At 33.4% G+C, this 18,911-nt stretch overlaps 1 protein-coding gene across 1 annotated transcript in view; it reads right to left on the reverse strand.

Annotated features, from left to right (window-relative positions):
• Positions 1-18,911, reverse strand: part of Adgrl4 (adhesion G protein-coupled receptor L4) — a 102,877-nt gene that overhangs the window by 34,697 nt on the left and 49,269 nt on the right. Inside the window, exons 3-8 of the mRNA XM_026410009.2 lie at positions 14,625-14,777; positions 6,682-6,831; positions 6,226-6,296; positions 5,115-5,294; positions 4,823-5,006; positions 3,385-3,501 (exon numbers count right to left, since the gene is read on the reverse strand). Coding sequence (XP_026265794.2) covers positions 3,385-3,501; positions 4,823-5,006; positions 5,115-5,294; positions 6,226-6,296; positions 6,682-6,831; positions 14,625-14,777 — 855 coding nt within the window. The remainder of the gene's footprint in view (positions 1-3,384; positions 3,502-4,822; positions 5,007-5,114; positions 5,295-6,225; positions 6,297-6,681; positions 6,832-14,624; positions 14,778-18,911) is intronic.

Here is an 18,911-nt window from a genome sequence, read left to right on the forward strand (position 1 = left end):
ATTTAATGTGTGCCAGAGGAGGAAGTGGATTGACCTGAGATGCAGCCATTTATGGGGTCCCCTGACATTCCACAATGCAGTGTATTAGAATGTAACCCAATACTGAAGATTTATAAATACAAATAATGATACCATCATCAAAAACAAAGTCCTGTGATAATAAATCTGGAAACCTCCACATCATACTAACAATATGATTCTTAATGTTAATTAAGAATTAATAAATAATAATATTACTATTATCAATATCTATTAGTATTCTTCAATATGATTATGTAAGGCAAAAGTTGCCAAAGTGTATCCCTATGCATATTTCTTATGGTAATTTTAAAAGGCACCACTGGAGATGTTAACAGATTGCTTGAACCACATATAACACATAGAACATTTTCCTGTCAACTTAGAACACTTATATCAAAGAAACAAATGGGTGTTAGTGTAACACAGTTGGACTAGTGCAATTAGGACTCCAAGAGATTTAGACAATTATCCCAGGCTTTGCTGTGGAGAGACAAGGGCCTAAAAACCTTTTCAGTCAATACAACATCTAGTTGATAATAGTGATTTCTTTGGGGTCATAATAAGAGATGGTCTGAAATCAAATGAAGAATTGAAAGAGCAGGTGAAACCAAAAATTCTGTTACCTACTGCTATCTTATCCAAAGACAAATATTATTTAACATCTATTTTTTTACCTTGGGCAAGGGGTACCATAGAGAATGCTCCAAAATCCCTTTGATTACCTTTAAGAATATTGTTTCAATATTTGTTCGTTCTCAAACTTTTGAACCTTTTCCAGTTCTTTCTTATGATTTTTCACTCACTCTAGCCCTGATCTAGGCTTGAGCTCTCTTACCAAATCTATATCTTCTTCAAAAACTAGGGGTCAATCACTAATGGAAGAAATTAAAAACCTGGAGTAGTATGAAAATAATAGGTAATTTCCTATTAAATTATTACTCATTCTTCCCCATTTTTCTTCTTAATAAAGTTTTATGTTAGTCTTTTTTGTGCTATGATCTTTCTAATATCTATTAATATTACCATACCTTCTCTAAGAAGTGGATATAGCCTTTAATTCAATGACTAGAACCAATACTTGAGCATTTTCTCAATGGGAAAAAAAAAAACAAACGCTGAATTCTGGAGGGACTGTACTTTAAATTAACAATTACATAAATTTGTTAAAGGGTTGTTATTCAGTAACTGTTTTTTCTTAGATTTACCTATTTTATTTTTTGGCCTCTATTTCCTTAATATGATATTTAGAAAGTTTTTTATTACCATGGTCCAATCATGAGTTGCAGTACAAACTACTGGAAAACTATTAGTATGACAGAAATTATGTTTTTCTATATGTTAAAAACCAAGATCAATTGTTTCAACCTAGACTATGCAATGAACTCATAGAGAATCATTGTTCTCACACTTCTTTACTGCTACTTCTCTTGAGAATAACTAAAAGCATCTTCTCAACAAGAATTTATATGCTTCTCTATTTTGTTGTCTAAAGATTATTTGAATTTCATAAGTAATTTAAAAGTAAGCATGTGGAATCTCTCAATAAAAGTCTATTATCTTTTTATTACAAAACCATGGTCAGAGTACTGAATCTTGTTCTTTTTATCCTCAGCCTCTTTCCTTCATTCTTCTAAAATTCAGCCTATAAAAATACTAAAAATCAGCTGTTCCCCATGGACCTACTACATATTCCTACAAATAGCAATGTGCATGTTTTAAATAATACATGTATTTTAGTTATGAATGCTGTCAATAAGTGAAATCACACCTAAACATCACTGAGAGGGTATGATCAGTTTGTTAGATTTGCCCTTATATTTAAGATCCAACCTTGAGGAAAAGACATTTTCTCATTCTGCTTTATCGAGAGCTGATATTACTATGCCTTTCAATGTCAGTTTATATGTGCAATCATTAAATATAACAAAGCTACCAGACAATCAGACAGTATCCTTTTGAGATACTAATTCTATGACAATTTCATCATCTGTCACTATAATGGTTATTTTCAATGTTTTTTTTTCCCCCCAACCTCTAAACACTATTCAATGTCTGAAATTTCAACAGTTTGTGTTCTTTGGAATAGCTATTAAGTATTATATATGTAGACTTAGCTAATTAGAATGTGGTATAATAACTGAGCGTCAAGGGTTCGAAGTCAGTGTGGTTTAGTTATTTTCCTTCGATTATTTTTTTTGGGGGGAGGTGGTATTGGGGATTGAACTCAGGAGCACTTAACCACTGAGCCACATCTCCAGCCCTGTTTTTTGTATTTTATTTAGAGGCAGGGTCTGAGTTGTTTATCTACTTGCTAAGTAGTTGAGTCTGGCTTTGAACTTGTGCCTCAGCCTCCCCACCCACTGGTAATACAGGCATGTACCACCACATCTGGCTTTTCCTTTGTTTTATGACTATATGTTTCTTACATTTGTATAGAAAATGACAGGAAGAATGGAGAGGACAATATTGTTGAATGAAGAAAAAAAATCCCTGGTTAGTGCAGTGGAAACAAAACAAAAAGGCTTTCTTCTGAGAATGGATGTATACCATGTTCTTAATAAGAAAGAAATCTCATCTTTTTTTTATGAAATAGTGTATACACATGAGACTCTGTGTGCCTTGTATATTTTTTTCATTTGTATTTATGACCATCCACATATTATTTGAAGATATATTCTGATTCATATTTTCCTAGGTAATATATTTTTACCCACATGAGAACAACTACAATAAAAATTCTTCTATCAGCAGAGATTTTTCTAAGCGTACTGCTCTGAGAGAGCAGATAAATGGTTAAATTTAAATAGTAGCTACTTGTTTGGTTCTGGTTAGTTGACAGGGAAAATATTGTTGAGATGATTTCTTTCTTAACATCCTCCTATCTAGTACTGATTCTGTACTAGTTTCTGATAAGCATGGAGATGAATCCATTAACTTTGCACCTTAGTTTCATTATCTGTAAATTATATAGTCATTAAGTTGACTGTTGGTGCTAGCATTCTCTGATTCAAGTTTTTAAATAATGCTGTCTTTAGGTTAGTTAAGGGTTTACTATTCAAAGGCTAAGAAATGACAAGTGAAAAGAGAAGTCTAAATAACTTAGTATTTTATAAACATGATCTATATTTTGTTTCACACAATCTCAAATTTGTTTTCATGAAGAAGAATAAAGACCTAGGTCAGCTAAAATTTTCCTCAGGTACTAAAAATGAAACTTTTAAATACAAATTGCAGATATTCTGTAAATAAACATTAAATATTTTTATATAGGAAAACACACATTATATGTGCATGTGATATAATCAAATGCATGACAACTTTTATTGCAAATTCATTGATACATTGTATATAAGATTGTCCTACCATCTGAATTGTATGCAGCTTTTCTCTTTGGAAAGATCTTTATAGAATCTCCGTCCACATTCATATGGGGATGAATATGTTTCATGTGATATGAATCTAAACAGAAAACTTTGAAAGCTGAAACAAAACCATGAAAATCATAAATTCTCCAAAATTAGTTTACTCACTATTCATAATCAATGTATTTGTTTATTTAGAGACAGTTTAATCCATCATTATTATATTTCAACTTCCTAATAAATGAACATATTCTGAACATATCCAAGCAGTATAATTTTTTGTTGTTATTGTTTTGGTATTGGGTATTGAACAAGGGGTGCTTTATCACTAAATTAAATCCCAGCCCTTTTTATTTTTTATTTGAAACACCATCTCAGTAAGTTGCTTAAGGCCTAGCTGAGTTGCTGAGGCTGATCTGAAACTTGCTTTTCTCCTGCCTTGGCCTCCCCAGTCTCTGGAATTAGAGGCTATTAGAGGCACGTCTCAAAGTGCTAAGCAAACATTATAATTTGTATCTTAAAAATATGACGTTTTAATTTTTCATTTCATTATAGCACTCATGGTTTAATTCATACTGAGTTAAATAAATGATAAAATACATATGCATTCAAGGGCCTTCATACATAATTACGAAACCCAAGATAAGCAACATCTACTTAGAGTATGTTATCTATAACATACCTTACTATCTAAAGAGTGAATGAATTAAATTACTGTGAGATAATTCCCTTAGCTGGTGATTTTTACCTTTTTTGAAGCAATATCTAGAAATTTAGGACACCCATGTATCAATCAAAATGCCTACAAAGCTAATTTTGATAAGTGGTGAAATCTTGATAATTATTTTTGTAATGTACTATTACATAACAGGTCATAACCCATAACCCAGAAAATGTAATAGCAAAATGCAATGATTATTTAAAAAATATATCTTGCTTCCTTAGGACAACTTTATAGGTATCCTTAATTTGACCCAAGATCATGAATGGTTTTAGTATGAAATTGCATTAAGCAGGGAACTTTTTAACTTACCATATTTACTACTTCATGTTAGCAAAAAGCAAAGGGTTCCTAAATAGATATTTAAATATACTAAGAAGATCTGATGTCACTATCTTTGGTCAAAGTAGATTCTAAGAAGTTATAACATAACTGACTGCAAATAACAGGAAGGTATTGTGCTCTGTATATTTAAATGCTAAACAATTCAGGGATGGGAAAAGATGGATGTGTCAGGAAGGAAGCAGCACCTCTATAGTCATTTTTTCTGCTGTGCAGTACTTTGTTCATACAGCTCCTGCACTATACATCGCTGCTATTCACTTCTACATTGATAAACCTACCAATTTAATCAACACTGTTTGAAACACCCATCCCTCCTTTGGAGACTGGCTTGCTTGAAAACACTACTGCTTTGAAATTGACCTTCAAGTCTTACCTACATCAGTTGAATTTGTATCAAATTGAGTGCTCTTTTGGAAATTCTGAGAAATCCTTAACGTAACTTGTTCAGCAGTATGCATCAGTTTTGTAAGATAAGCTCTCCTGTGATTCGTCGACAGTTTGTCCCAGATTATTAATGTATCCTTTTGAACAAAATTATTCATGGTTTTTACAAATTCCTATAAAAGAAAGTAAGTCTTAAAAATATTGGAATCCTTCACTAATCCCAAATGTAAGGAAAAATGTAAAGACTAATTATATTAAAAGTTAAAGCTCAACATACTCACAGTTAGAGTTGCATTAGAAAGGGTGTCCTTGGCTGAGATAGTGTTATTCATGTAACCTAGTAAGGGGGCTGATTCAGCTAATATTTCTATATATGTAATTACATCCGTCGGTGAAAGCTCAGTCACAGAATTTCTATAGACTTCTTGTAACAAAGCCATAGGTTCTTTTATCAGTCCCATCTAAGCAAAAATGAGTCCAGACAAGGGATCCAATTTAGACTTTCATAGCTTTTCAAGAATAAAACTCATATGTTAAGTTTATTCTAATGTTGGTTTTCTTGTCCTATACATATATATTTAATTACCAGATTAAACTTAAACCAAAACATGCATCAATTAAATCTGAATTATTTTCAAGGGATAAGTAGATAACTTAAAAAGCATAGCGTTTTCTTCATAAAAGACACAGAATGTATTTGAATGGACAATTTAAAAAATAACTTTTAAAGTAACTTCCTATACTCCAATATGGAATTATATCTTAACCAAAAAATATGTTAATATTTAAGCTCCTTACTCCTTATAAATATTGATATCCTAAGTGATAAATTATAACTTAATAACTTAAATTAGATTTTAATCAGCCAAAGAAGATTCTTTACTATGTGATCAAAGAGAAATTTGCTTTAGCTGATAGTTGATTGCTCTTGTTGAGATTCATATTTTCAATCACATGACAATAATTTTATGAAAGGCTGACTTTGTTTGCTCTTTGAAGTATTCACTTTGAAGTACAAAATCTAGTTGTATTCAACTATGTCTTCTTAGAACGTAGGATTGGATCAGGAGTCAAAGAAAAGTTTTACTATATTATTTAATAACCTTCTTTATAGGAAGAAGGTAATTTTCCAGTATACTGAATAATGAACAAATTACATAAATTAAACCTGTAGAAGTTTAAAATCTCCAAACCTCAACACTTTGGAGATTTTAAAACTAATTCTATTTGTAATGGTTAAACAATATTTAGACCTTATATGTAAATAATTACCACAAGTTGAGATTGAAGTTCAACTGATACTTACTCTTCTTGAGATAAGACATTGGAAGTATTTTAATTGAGACCAAAATGGCAAAAGAGAATAATTTTGAACTCAGCTTGTCTACTTACTTTTTTTAAAGTTTTATTAATATTTTTGGCAATGCAGGCATTATCTAAATGGCAGTTTGCATTCACATTTTCTGCAGGAAAAAATAGATTACATGATAAGTTTAAAAAAATATTTTCCTAAGCTAATCATATTGATGACAATGATTTTGTTCACTCATTCATAAAAATTCATGAAATCATATTCTTTAACACTAGAGTTTCCATTTCAATTTTAGAATACATAATAGTTTGTAGAAAATGGAAGAAAGGATTAAGGAATGACTATTAAATGCATAAAACATGCTGCCTACCTCTTCTGTTAAATAAAACAATAACCTTTTCTTAATTCATTTTATAGACACAAATGAATGCTGGCACATTTTCTTGGAAATATAACTCTTTGATACTTCACAATTGTGTTGTAAATGTTTTACATAGTTCTTTGACTACACAAAAAAATTTAATAACATAAATTACCTTGGCAGTAAGAGCCATCATTAGGCATGAACCGCACCTTTCCTGTGGATGTCTGATAACCTTCCTCACAGAAGCAGTTGTACCCACCGTTCACATTTTCACACACCGCATGAGCACCACACACAACTGATTCACTGCACTCATCTATATCTGGAAATATTTGAAAAATTAGTTTTTTTAATTTAGTGTTCAAATAGTTGTTTACCTTGTTGATAGCAGTATTACATAAGGTTGGTGATTTCATATCAAACTGTACAAGAAAGTAAGAAACATCCTATCATTTGGTAAAAAGCAAAGAAAACAAGACAACATATTTTTGAACTCTAATTTGGCCAATTCATTTTCACTGTGTACTGAAAATGTCATTCATGGGCCAAATTCTCAAATTGCTTTCTGAATAGCAATGATTCATCAACATAGTCATTTAAATAATTTCCATCATTGAAATGTAACATTTAGGTGTAATTTAATAAAAAACCAAATTTAAAAATATACTTTAAATTATTTGTTGTTTAGTCTTAAGCGAAATTGATTGTAAAGACTGGGTTTCAAATAATCTGGAGAATAAAAGAATTATTAACTTTCTTTCCAAACCTTCATTTTATACATAAAAATTAAGATGTAGCAGATGTGTTATTCAACTTCCTTCAAATTTACCACAACTTATTACTTTTGTACATATTTTACTTTTACTATGATTCTTCATATGCAATCATCATAAAGTGAAGATAAAGTAATAAATCGCACAGAATTTATTTATTTATTTATTTATTTATTTATTTTTTATTTAAACCACAATAACGGTGCTAGGTTTTAAGCTCAATTCATTTGTATTCTGAATTCAAAATTTTATATACTACAATGAAATATGACTTAAAGTTATAAATATAGTATAAATACACTTCCAGGAAAGAGAGTGATTTCAAGAAACTGAATCATCCAGATCATTACCTTAAATTAATGCCAAGGTTTTTTGGTGTGTGGGGGTAATGGGGGATTTAATTCAGGGGCACTCAACCACTGAGTCACATCCCCAGCCCTATTTTGTATTTTATTTAGAAACAGGATCTCATTCAGTTGCTTACTACCTCGATTTTGCTGAGGCTGGCTTTGAATTCCTGATCCTCTTGCCTCAGCCTCTCATGCCGGCCGCTAGGATTATAGGCGCAGGCCACCATGCCTGGTTCAATGCCGAGGCTTTCGTGTTTAGAAGCCCAGCTGCAATTTCTTAGAGATATTTTCTAATAATGAATGAACCAGTAACTTTAAATTTGCAATTTTTTTTTGCATTTATTTATTTATTTTTGTTTTGTCTTTTTTTATTATTATTAGTTGTTCAAAACATTACAAAGCTCTTGACATATCATATTTCATACATTTGATTCAAGCAGATTATGAACTCCCATTTTTACACCGTATACATATTGCAGATACACATTGGTTCCACATCCACTTTTTTACATACTGCCATACTAATGTCTGTTGTATTCTGCTGCCCTTTCTATCCTCTACTATCCCCCCTCCCCTCCCCTCCCCTCTTCTCCCATCTTCTCTCTCTACCCCATCTACTGTAATTCATTTCTCTCTCTTGTTTTTTTCCCCTTTCCCCTCACTTCCTCTTATATGTAATTTTGTATAACAATGAGGGTCTCCTTCCTTTACCATGCAATTTCCCTTCTCTCTCTCTTTCCCTCCCGCCTCTCAACCCTGTTTAATGGTGATCTTCTTCTCATGCTCTTCCTCCCTATTCTGTTCTTAGTTGCTCTCCTTATATCAAAGATGGCATTTGGCATTTGTTTTTTAGGGATTGGCTAGCTTCACTTAGCATAATCTGCTCTAGTGCCATCCATTTCCCTGCAAATTCCATGATATTTTCATTTTTTAATGCAGAGTAATACTTCAATGTGTATAAATGCCACATTTTTTTTTATCCATTCATCTACTGAAGGGCATCTAGGTTGGTTCCACAGTCTAGAAAACTACAGAACCCTAAAGAGAGAAATAGAAGAAGATCTTAGAAGATGGAAAAATATACCCTGTTCATGGATAGGCAGAACTAACATCATCAAAATGTGATGCCAATCAAAATCCCAATGGCATTTCTTGTAGAAATAGATAAAGCAATCATGAAATTCATATGGAAAAATAAAAGACCCAGAATAGCAAAAGCAACTCTAAGCAGGAAGTGTGAATCAGGCGGCATAGCAATACAAGATTTCAAACTATACTACAGAGCAATAGTAACAAAACAGCATGGTACTGGTACCAAAACAGGTGGGTGGACCAATGGTAAAGAATAGTGGACACAGAGACTAGTCCACAAAGCTACAACTATCTTATATTTGATAAAGGGGCTAAAAGCATGCAATGGAGGAAGGATAGCATCTTCAACAAATGGTGCTGGAAAAACTGGAAATCCATATGCAACAAAATGAAACTGAATCCCCTTCTCTCGCCATGCACAAAAGTTAACTCAAAATGGATCAAGGAGCTTGATATCAAATCAGAGACTCTGCGTCTGATAGAAGAAAAAGTTGGCTCAGATCTACATATTGTGGGTTGGGCTTCAAATTCCTTAATAGGACACCCATAGCACAAGAGTTAATAACAAGAATCTACAAATGGGACTTACTTAAACTAAAAAGTTTTTTCTCAGCAAGAGAAACAATAAGAGAGGTAAATAGGGAGCCTACATCCTGGGAACAAATTTTTACTCCTCACACTTCAGATAGAGCCCTAATATCCAGAGTATTCAAAGAACTCAAAAAAGTAAACAATAAGATAACAAATAACCCAATCAACAAATGGGCCAACGACCTGAACAGACACTTCTCAGAGGAGGACATACAGTCAATCATCAAGTACATGAAAAAATGCTCACCATCTCTAGCAGTCAGAGAAATGCAAATCAAAACCACCCTAAGATACCATCTCACTCCAGTAAGACTGGCAGCCATTATGAAGTCAAACAACAACAAGTGCTGGCGAGGATGTGGGGAAAAGGGTACTCTTGTACATTGCTGGTGGGACTGCAAATTGGTGCGGCCAATTTGGAAAGCAGTATGGAGATTCCTGGGAAAGCTGGGAATGGAACCACCATTTGACCCAGCTATTGTCCTTCTCGGACTATTCTCTGAAGACCTTAAAAGAGCATACTACAGGGATACTGCTACATGGATGTTCATAGCAGCACAATTCACAATAAATTTGCAATTTGATCTTTAAAAAACCACAGTGTTTACCAGTATTTAAACAGAAGTAATTTAAAGTGACATCTAGCTGGTTATCTTAAATGCAGCTGTTTCTAATTTATCGCTTGAAATTGCGATAAGGCAAAAACAACCATACTCATACCACTAAAGGCCAGATTTGACAGCAAAACTTCTTCTATGTTCTTGAAGTAATTTCCATTAGCTGGAAAGGTGATGGGATTCAATTTTAAAGGTTAGTATCCTCTGGTTCTTCTGACAAGTTCATGATCTGGACCTTGTAGAAATCTAAGTGCACTCTACCCAAAGAATCTGGAGTGCTGCTGTAGCCTCTTCACCCTGCTTTCCCTTATGTCTATGTGTGTTCAGAAACTATTGCCCACAAAAGCAAACGGACAGGAAATAAAGTAAGAGACAAACAGGTTGACTATGACTCCAGGGCTATGGAGAACTATCAAGAAAAGCCTTCTTGGCTGGGCTAAAGACCAAACCAGTGCAGACAGGAGTGCAGACTAGGGTTATTATTTTTCATTAGGTCAAAGAAGTAAGAAAAAATATGGAACTAAAGCCAGGATAGGTCTTTTTTTTTTCCTGGAGCACAGCTGTTGAAAGTAACACATGCTGCACCCCAATTGGAAAAACACCCCAGTGAAGTTGTTAATAGATGGATGAAGTATCATAAATAGCACAATATATTTTGTTGGGTGAGCCAATTAATATGTTCTTTGCATACCTGTGTTATATAGTTTTAGATGACTTCTATGGATACTGTAAATGAGGTGCTGACTTCTCTCGATTCCAAAACCATTTATTTAAATGTGCAACATTCTTAATAATTTCATTCCAAATCCAATTTCTGAGTAACATATAAATCTTGGCCTTATGAATTCAATTTCCATCCACTCACTTGTACTTTGGGTTTAAGACCTTGGTGCTAATAACTGACTCTGTTTCAGCTTTGCCCTGTGCCTCCTTATAACCATTGGGGTTTCAGTTGGGGTGTTTGCTTTAGTTCAAGCACCCTGATCATTACCCACCTGGTTGGTTGATATCCCAGTAACTTGCATCAAATGGGCATTTAGCCTCTGAATTCATCAAGTGACAATATGGTGATCTAATAATAATGAGAGCAGTAGCAGTAGTAGTAGCAATATCTTGAGACACTAGCAAAGTTTTATATTTTAACTTCAACTTTATGATTAACTATTAAATTTCCCATTAAAGCAATGATTTTCCATCTACTGCCTGATTTATGCTTTTGTTTCCATAATGTTTTACTAAAATATGAAGTAAGGCTTACTGAATTTGATATCATCACTTTGGGCCTCAGTAGTAGAATTATTAGAGTTTAACCCAGTAGTGTTGGGTTGACTGCCCCAACTGGTTATATGCCTGTCAAAAGAGCTTCATCTATCCTTGGCATCTTGTTTTATGCCCCCCCGCCTTTTATCTGATAATATGTAAAGATGCAAAAATCTTTTTTAAAAAATCCCATGTCGTAAAGGGATGACATTGGTGTGGTCAAATGGAATATAACTTATTATTTTGCAGCAACATCCTCACTAAATTCTCTTTCAATCTCTTGCAGGGCCTAAATGGCTTGAACCTTAAAAAAAAATCTACTGTGGTCTCACCTTTCTGCAAGAAAAAGCACTGAGTTTACTAGATAGAAGACTTTAATTTATACTGGATTCTCACACTTACTAGCTATGTGACCTTGGGTAATACTTTAAAGAAATACTTTTAACTCAAAAGAGTGCTGTTTTATAACAGATGTGGAAATACAGGTGAGGGTGCTTGGAGTAATGTCTAGGATACAGCAGATACCTGACATTGGAACTGGAAAATCAGGACAAGTGATTCTATTCACATGTATGTTTTTCTCATAGTAGGAACCCTAATAAGTAGGTTTGGCAGTACAGGTTGCTAATGCATTTATTTCTAGGTTGACATGTCCTGGAATCCCCAAAGCTATAAGAGAAAGAGAACCCACTCCTCCATCTTAATGAAAGCTAAATTGCAACTATGTAACTATTTTAATCAAGCTAGGATTCACAGAACAGGTGTAGTAATTGACCCACTTCCCTACTATCAAATCTATCACTTTACTTCATTCTAATAATTTAATATTACTAAGTGCAAGCACATCACTAACAATCATAATTCATTTACTATTTTTTCATTAGTAAGGTTATGTTTATTTTTCATGCCTACAACTAGCCAACCCAGTGGTATTTTATCATAATTGTCTTTCAAAACATGATTATATCCTGGTTATGATCATATGATACTTATAATTATTATTAATGATAGAGTTTTATAACGTACAATTTTTAAGTGGCAAAGAAAATATAAAAATATAAAATTATTGGAAATAATTTACAAAGACCAAATTTAATTTTAATATTATCCAATACTAAGAAAAAATCTACAACTACATAGAATACCCATAGAAAGTAGTCCACAACAAATTAAGAGGTAAACATTGCTGTAAAGCACAGGGTAAAAAGAAAGAATTCGTGGCTTCTACTCATTGAGCCTTGGGAGTCACTTAAAATTGGATGCTTCAGTTTCACCATTTGTGAAATGTTGATCTAGATCTAGGTCTCTTAGAAACTGGGTATCTGATGTTCTGTTTTGCTGTGATTCCAAGGAGAAGAAAAATATGCACAGTGTTAAATCTCACCCACAGCCTCTGTGACAAAATTATCCTATTTGTGGAAAATATCATATGCATATGGACTAAAGGTAAATAATCTCACTTGGGTCTTTTCTTGCCCCAAATTGAAGTCTTTCATTTTCTACTTACTAAGGTTCTTAATGATTTTAATTACTAGAGGTATCAAATTTGGGGATCTGCTAAATTTTCAAATCAAAAAGCAATATACTACAATGGGTTAAACTAATGTAAAAAGCAAATGGATTTATGGTTCTCTGTTCAAATTCCCTGAGGATTATCATTGTGCACAAAAAATATCACTACCGATTGGCAAAAAGACGAAATAACTGCACAGCTTCTCAAAAGAGCTTAATCCTTAAGGACAACAGAAAATGGTGAGAAATAACATTTTTTCCAGAGAATGAGTTTTCCACTGAATAATCCATCAACCAAAGCAGGTAGCAACAGAAGGACTCGGAACTGGGTATTGGTTTTTCATATAGTTGTTGTGTTTTCTGACTACTTAAAATAACTAAAAAGGGAATTAGCAGAAACTGAGGGTCATTCCACAGGATCTCAACAGAGATGAATATTGGGAGAAGAAAGATGGCTTACGTTATAAATATAGTACACCTCTTTAAAATGCTGGCATTCAATTTTTTTTTGTGTGTGTGTGTATATATTTTCTCTGCTGTCCAGGATTCAGTTTCTTCTACAACAGGAATTCTTCACTTAATAAGGAATATGAAGGAAGAAATATGTCCCTTTGTGAATTGAGTGATATTAATAATAAAAATGATCAGATGAAGACACATGTCTTCTAGGGACAAGAGGAGTTAGAAAATTGAAAGCATAGATAAAATCGTATTAAATTACAGTAATTGAGATGCAATAAGTTGGGCTTCTTCGCTAATTGAAACATTTCTACCAAATTTACAGAGTTACATAATCAGCATGTAATTATTAAAGGGCAAATGCATTATGATATTCTATCCAGATAAGGGACAAGAATATAGGCTTGAGAGGGCAAATAGAAAGGTACTATAAACTTTCTGGGCAGTACTTCATAGATTCCTAGATCCTAAATACATCATAATACTGTATTCCAATAAAACATTTTCTGCAACCATTAAAGATGAAATTATTGTTCAATAAGAATAGCATTATTTTCTCATATTTTAAATTCTTTATGCCCTTGCAAAGCTTGATCCACTATATTACATGATTCAGTGTGAGACTTAAATGGCCCAGCTATTTAAGTCTCCTGTGGAAAGAATAATGGATTTCTAGATATAAGACTGTGATTCTAGTCCTCCCTTTATCTTAAATGTGTGAACTGGAGTAGCCCTTCACTTTCCTTGGCTATAAAATGAAGAGACTAAAATCTTCCTATTTGCGTAAGAAAGTGTAAAGCATAGGTACATGAGACTGGATGATTTCTTTGAAACAGACATTTTTCTGATAAATTTTCTTTGACTACTGTTTCCTAACTTATCATGTGTTACTATTAATATTGCCAGACTTCTTAGCTTGCTGACGAGGATTTTATTAGAGCAAAAATCAAAGATTTTTTAGTGTGATCTAGAGTAATTTGAATACCTCTGTTTTATCTAACTATGTAAAGTAACATCATATTATTCCTGGCTGATTTGCATATGTAGTCCTAAGTTCCAGTCCCATATTTTTCTTTGATAGTATGATTAATTTCTTAGCATCTCAATTTGTCTATTAATTTATCACATTATCAATCACAATTAATTTTATCAGCCAGTAAATTAAGTAATTTTTAGAAACATGATTAGGATGACTTATTATTCTCAAAGTTAAAAGATTTTTGTATCTAGAGAATATGCTTTGAAAATAGTTCCTCTTCTTAATTTCTTGGATAAATAAGTATTTGTTACTGATAAGGAAAAATGAAGTTTCTAAAAGCATTTATCAACTAGGGTTCAATCAGGGTATTTAGTTCAAATATTATTTAATCCAGCAGAATTTAGTTCAAATATTGTTTAATCCCTGGAGAAATTATGCAGTAATAGACAGGTACAAATGTTATGTTATATAATTGAACTTACCTATGCAGATGGTTCCATCATTGGTGATAAACGTGTCTTGGTTGTTGCTGGATCTAAATCCAGGGGCACACATACAGTAATAGCTTCCCTCTGTGTTAGTGCAGTTAGCATTTTCACCACAGGGCTGGGTTAAATTTCCACACTCATTGTCATCTGTGGATATATTAATTTAAAATGTTATTTTTGTATAGTTGTCATGAATTCATACTATTTTCCATCACCATTTGAGAATTCTTATTATTAACTGGTTAAAGGTAAAGCATCATTTATTTAAAAAAAAAATACTGAAGAACTCACCTTCCATACATAGTTTATAATGTGAAGCTTGCTTTATAGAAACCCTTTTTAAAAATCAGAAAGCATATTTATATTATCTGTGAAATAAGTAGATAAGAAAATATGTTCTCAGAGGTGATCAAAATGGACTGGAGAAGAAGAACATTTTAACATGACATGAGACCCTGTTGCAGGCTGCATGTGTCTCCCCTAAAGAAATGTTCAATTCTTAACCCCACAAAGTTCGTATGTATGACTATTTTTGGAAATAGTACCTTTAGGATATAATTAAGTTAACATGAGGTCATACTGGTTAGGGTGGGTCCTAATCCAATGTCTGGTGTCCATATAAAAGGGAGGGAATCTGGACCGAAGCAGGCCCTGTGAAGACAGGCAGAGATTGATGTGATGCAGCTTCAAGCCGAGAAACACCAAGGATGGTTTGTGGTCACTAGAACCCTAGAAAGAAGCTAGGAGGGACTCTTCCCAGTACACTTTGGAGGAAAACAGCCCAGCTGACTGACTCCTTGACTGCAGACTTCCAGTTCCCAAGCTGTGAGAGAATAAAGGGTTGCCTTTTAAGCTACCAAATTGCTAGTAATTTGCTATGGCAGCTCTAAGAAACTGATAGACCTAAATGGAACAATATGAGACACATAATAGTCGGAGAGAAGGAGTGAAACTGAGGAAGAACAATGTTGGACAAAGCTATGATCATAAGGATGACTGAGACTTTTCTGAATGCCTTGGAGGCCCAATTTGAAAGCAAAGAGTGAAACTATGGAGGACTTTGTTAAACAAATAGGTCAACATTGGAAAATTCATTGAATGTTTATTCTTCATTTTAATCAAATCAAATTTATTTTCTTAAAGAGTAAGTTATATGGCATTTAATACATACAGAGGGTGGCTATGACACACATATAGTATACAGCTATAAGCTGGATATTTTTTTCCAAATCCTTTATAAATATTAATTCACCTAATCCTTACCTAAGCTCTAGAAGGTAGGTATTATCTTAATGGATGAGAAAATGAAGCAGAGCAGCAGAGCTAGAGTAGACCTCACATTTAAGGTTTTTTTTTTTTTTTTTGTGTGTGTGTGTGTGTATGTGTGTGTATGTGTGTGGTGGTGGGGGGAGGGTTGTAGCATAAGACTTCTTTCTCTTATGATAGCTTCTTTCCAGGCATGTTGAATTGAAATTCCTTTCCCATTAAATTTTAGTCCCTAAGATATGGTAACAATTTATTCGTAGGTAAATAAAGGGGCAGAGCTGTAAGAGAACTCTTGAACTCCCCCTCCTCCTCAAACACAGACTGAGCCAGCAACTTTGAGACATGTAAGAGCAGAGTTTGAACTGGCCAAAGTTTGTGCATCATGGACCAGGCAGGTAACTTAAAGTTGGGTAGCTTGTGTGACTGGGAAATACACACCTCACCTAAAGGATCAAAGACTTCTTAAAAACAGTGTACTCAGTTTTGGTATTTGGCCAGGGATTTGTCTCTTCTCCAAAACAGTATATGGAGGTTGGTGGAATTTAAAACCAGTTGCTAAAAATATGACAATAAAATGCTGAAAAGTTAATATTTTAATAACATTATGTATTCAGTTATCTGTTCTACATATTCAGAAAGTATATATATATATTTATATAATATGAATATTTGACTATATGTATATAAGCATTCAATCTAAATTAAGTTCATAAAATTAATTGAGAGTGACTCACAAATTGAACACGAGCACCTAAATCAGGTTAAAGAAAAATAGTTCACCCACATTGAGTTTGATTCAATCATCTAGTTACTCAAATATTTATGGAATTTCCCAATTCCCAAATGCGAATATCTATACTGGGAAATAAGTAAAAATTAATCAGAAAGTCAGGATCTGTGCCCTCCTGTCAGAGTTCACATTCTAAAGGTAAGTTAACACCGATGTATATAATTGAGTTTTTATTAAAATAAAAGTTTTCATTTATATTTCTAAATTTGAGTCTCTTCACAGCATACTGGGAGAAGTTTATATTAAACTTTAAAAGAAACTGCTCTCAGATCAGTTATTGGTAATACAGAAAACGATGAGGATTGCATCCCTGTGGACTATCCTTGCAAAACGATATGTAAAAATGAAGAGAAAAAGACTCAGCAGGTCTGAAGTATGGGTCAGAGTCTAAGAAAATGAAGCACTTTATATCCTTTGACTGACTATATTTCTAAAAATAAATTAACAGACGAATATGTTATTTAACTCCAACATATTTTTACTAGTCTCAAGTAACATATTAATAGGTGGAAAAAATTGATTGATACTGATTTTTTTGTCTCTCCATACTGCATGGTTTTGGACACTTGACCTCTTAGCTTCTTTATTGAGAATTTGGAAATAAAAATATTTCCTATCTCTCAATCTTCTGGAATGAATATATAATATGGGTATATTCCCAATGGTCTTAGTGAAATCTTGTTCAGTAAAATACCACTTATCTGAACGTAACCTCACTTCCCTCAAGATAGTGGAGATAGGCAAGAAATTATCTTTGTGAAGTAATATATAAATATGAATTATTTAAATGGCATTAAACTTTCCAGTGTCCAGCTTTGTGATAATTAATCTTCAAGGAGAAAGTTTCTTTAGATGGGTATAATACAGGAAAATAAAAGACCTCTTCTTTTGTGTTCTTATTTCTAATGTTCAGAACAATTTCCTAGTCATAATACCTACTTGAAGTAAGTCTACATGTAATTTTGGGGGGGGATTATAAAATGCTTATTTAGATTAAGATGTTTCTTGAAAAATTCACTCTAATATGGTTAAATTGGAGATAGATTTTTAAAATCTTATCAAAAACTTAATAAGAAGAAATATTTGGCACTTGGCATTCTCTCAGCAAATTTCTTCCTGGCTCATGTCTAACACACTGAGATGAGCAATTTTGATCTTTTAGGAAAGGTGTGTACTTTCTAGTCTCACAAGCTACCCATCTTCTGCTGCCTGACACCTGGAGGAGTCAAACTCTAAGTGACCTGCCTGGTCCATGCTGCACATGGGATCTCTTTGGAGATCTCAACCTCTCCTCTTGCATGTCTCAAAGTTGCTGGTTCTGGGGGTGAGTTCAAAAGTCTTCCCATACTGTTCTGCTCTTCTGTCTGCCCAAGAATAAATTGGGCCACATCCTGGGGACAAGAATTTTTTGGCAACTAGGGATTTCAACTCAGTATGCCAGGAAGGTAGCTATCATAAGGTAGAGAGGGGTCTGATGCCACAGCACAAAGGCAGTAACAAAGCCATCCACTCAGTGCCCCTAATTTACTGGGATCCAGGGCTACTGGAAAAGATGAACAAAGACCCAGATTATTAGACTGTAATGTATACATAAAAATAAAAGAGGCATTTAGTAGTAGAGTGGAAACTCAGAGAAGGGAATTTTTTATTCAGGTCATGTTCAGTATTAAAAAGTCACAATTATTTGCAGGGAAGGATTACAAGAAAAAAAGAGATGCTTGAGGGGCTGGGATTGTGGCTCAGCAGTAGAGTGCTCTCCTAGTGTGTTCAAGGTGCTGGGTTTGATCCTCAGCAACATATAAAAATAAATAGATAAATAAAGGTATTGTGTCCAACTACAACTAAGAAATTTTTTTTTTAAAGTGATGCTTGAGTCAAGCATTTCAGTGTAAGCAAGGATTTAGGCAAAGAAAAGGGTCGAGAAACAAAGGAAAGCATTTACTCAAAGCCCTGATGGCATTTTGGAATTATTGTTGAACACTGGGTCTGAGCCTAGAGACTATCAAGCAAAAAAATCTATGAAAGTAAGAATGGTCCAACTGAAAGAAAACACATACTAAGAATTTGGAACTGTATTTAGAGGGTCTGATTTAGAATGTCTATCAAAATGTTTTACATGGTAAATATTTGAGTTTCAAAACAATTTTTAAAATCTAAGGTAAACTATGAGTCAGGTAAAGGCAAACTTGATAGAACATACGAGTGTGGAGGAACTAATCAAAGCA

The sequence above is a fragment of the Urocitellus parryii genome, chromosome 11 (genome assembly GCF_045843805.1).
Source record: "Urocitellus parryii isolate mUroPar1 chromosome 11, mUroPar1.hap1, whole genome shotgun sequence".
NCBI lineage: Eukaryota > Metazoa > Chordata > Mammalia > Rodentia > Sciuridae > Urocitellus > Urocitellus parryii.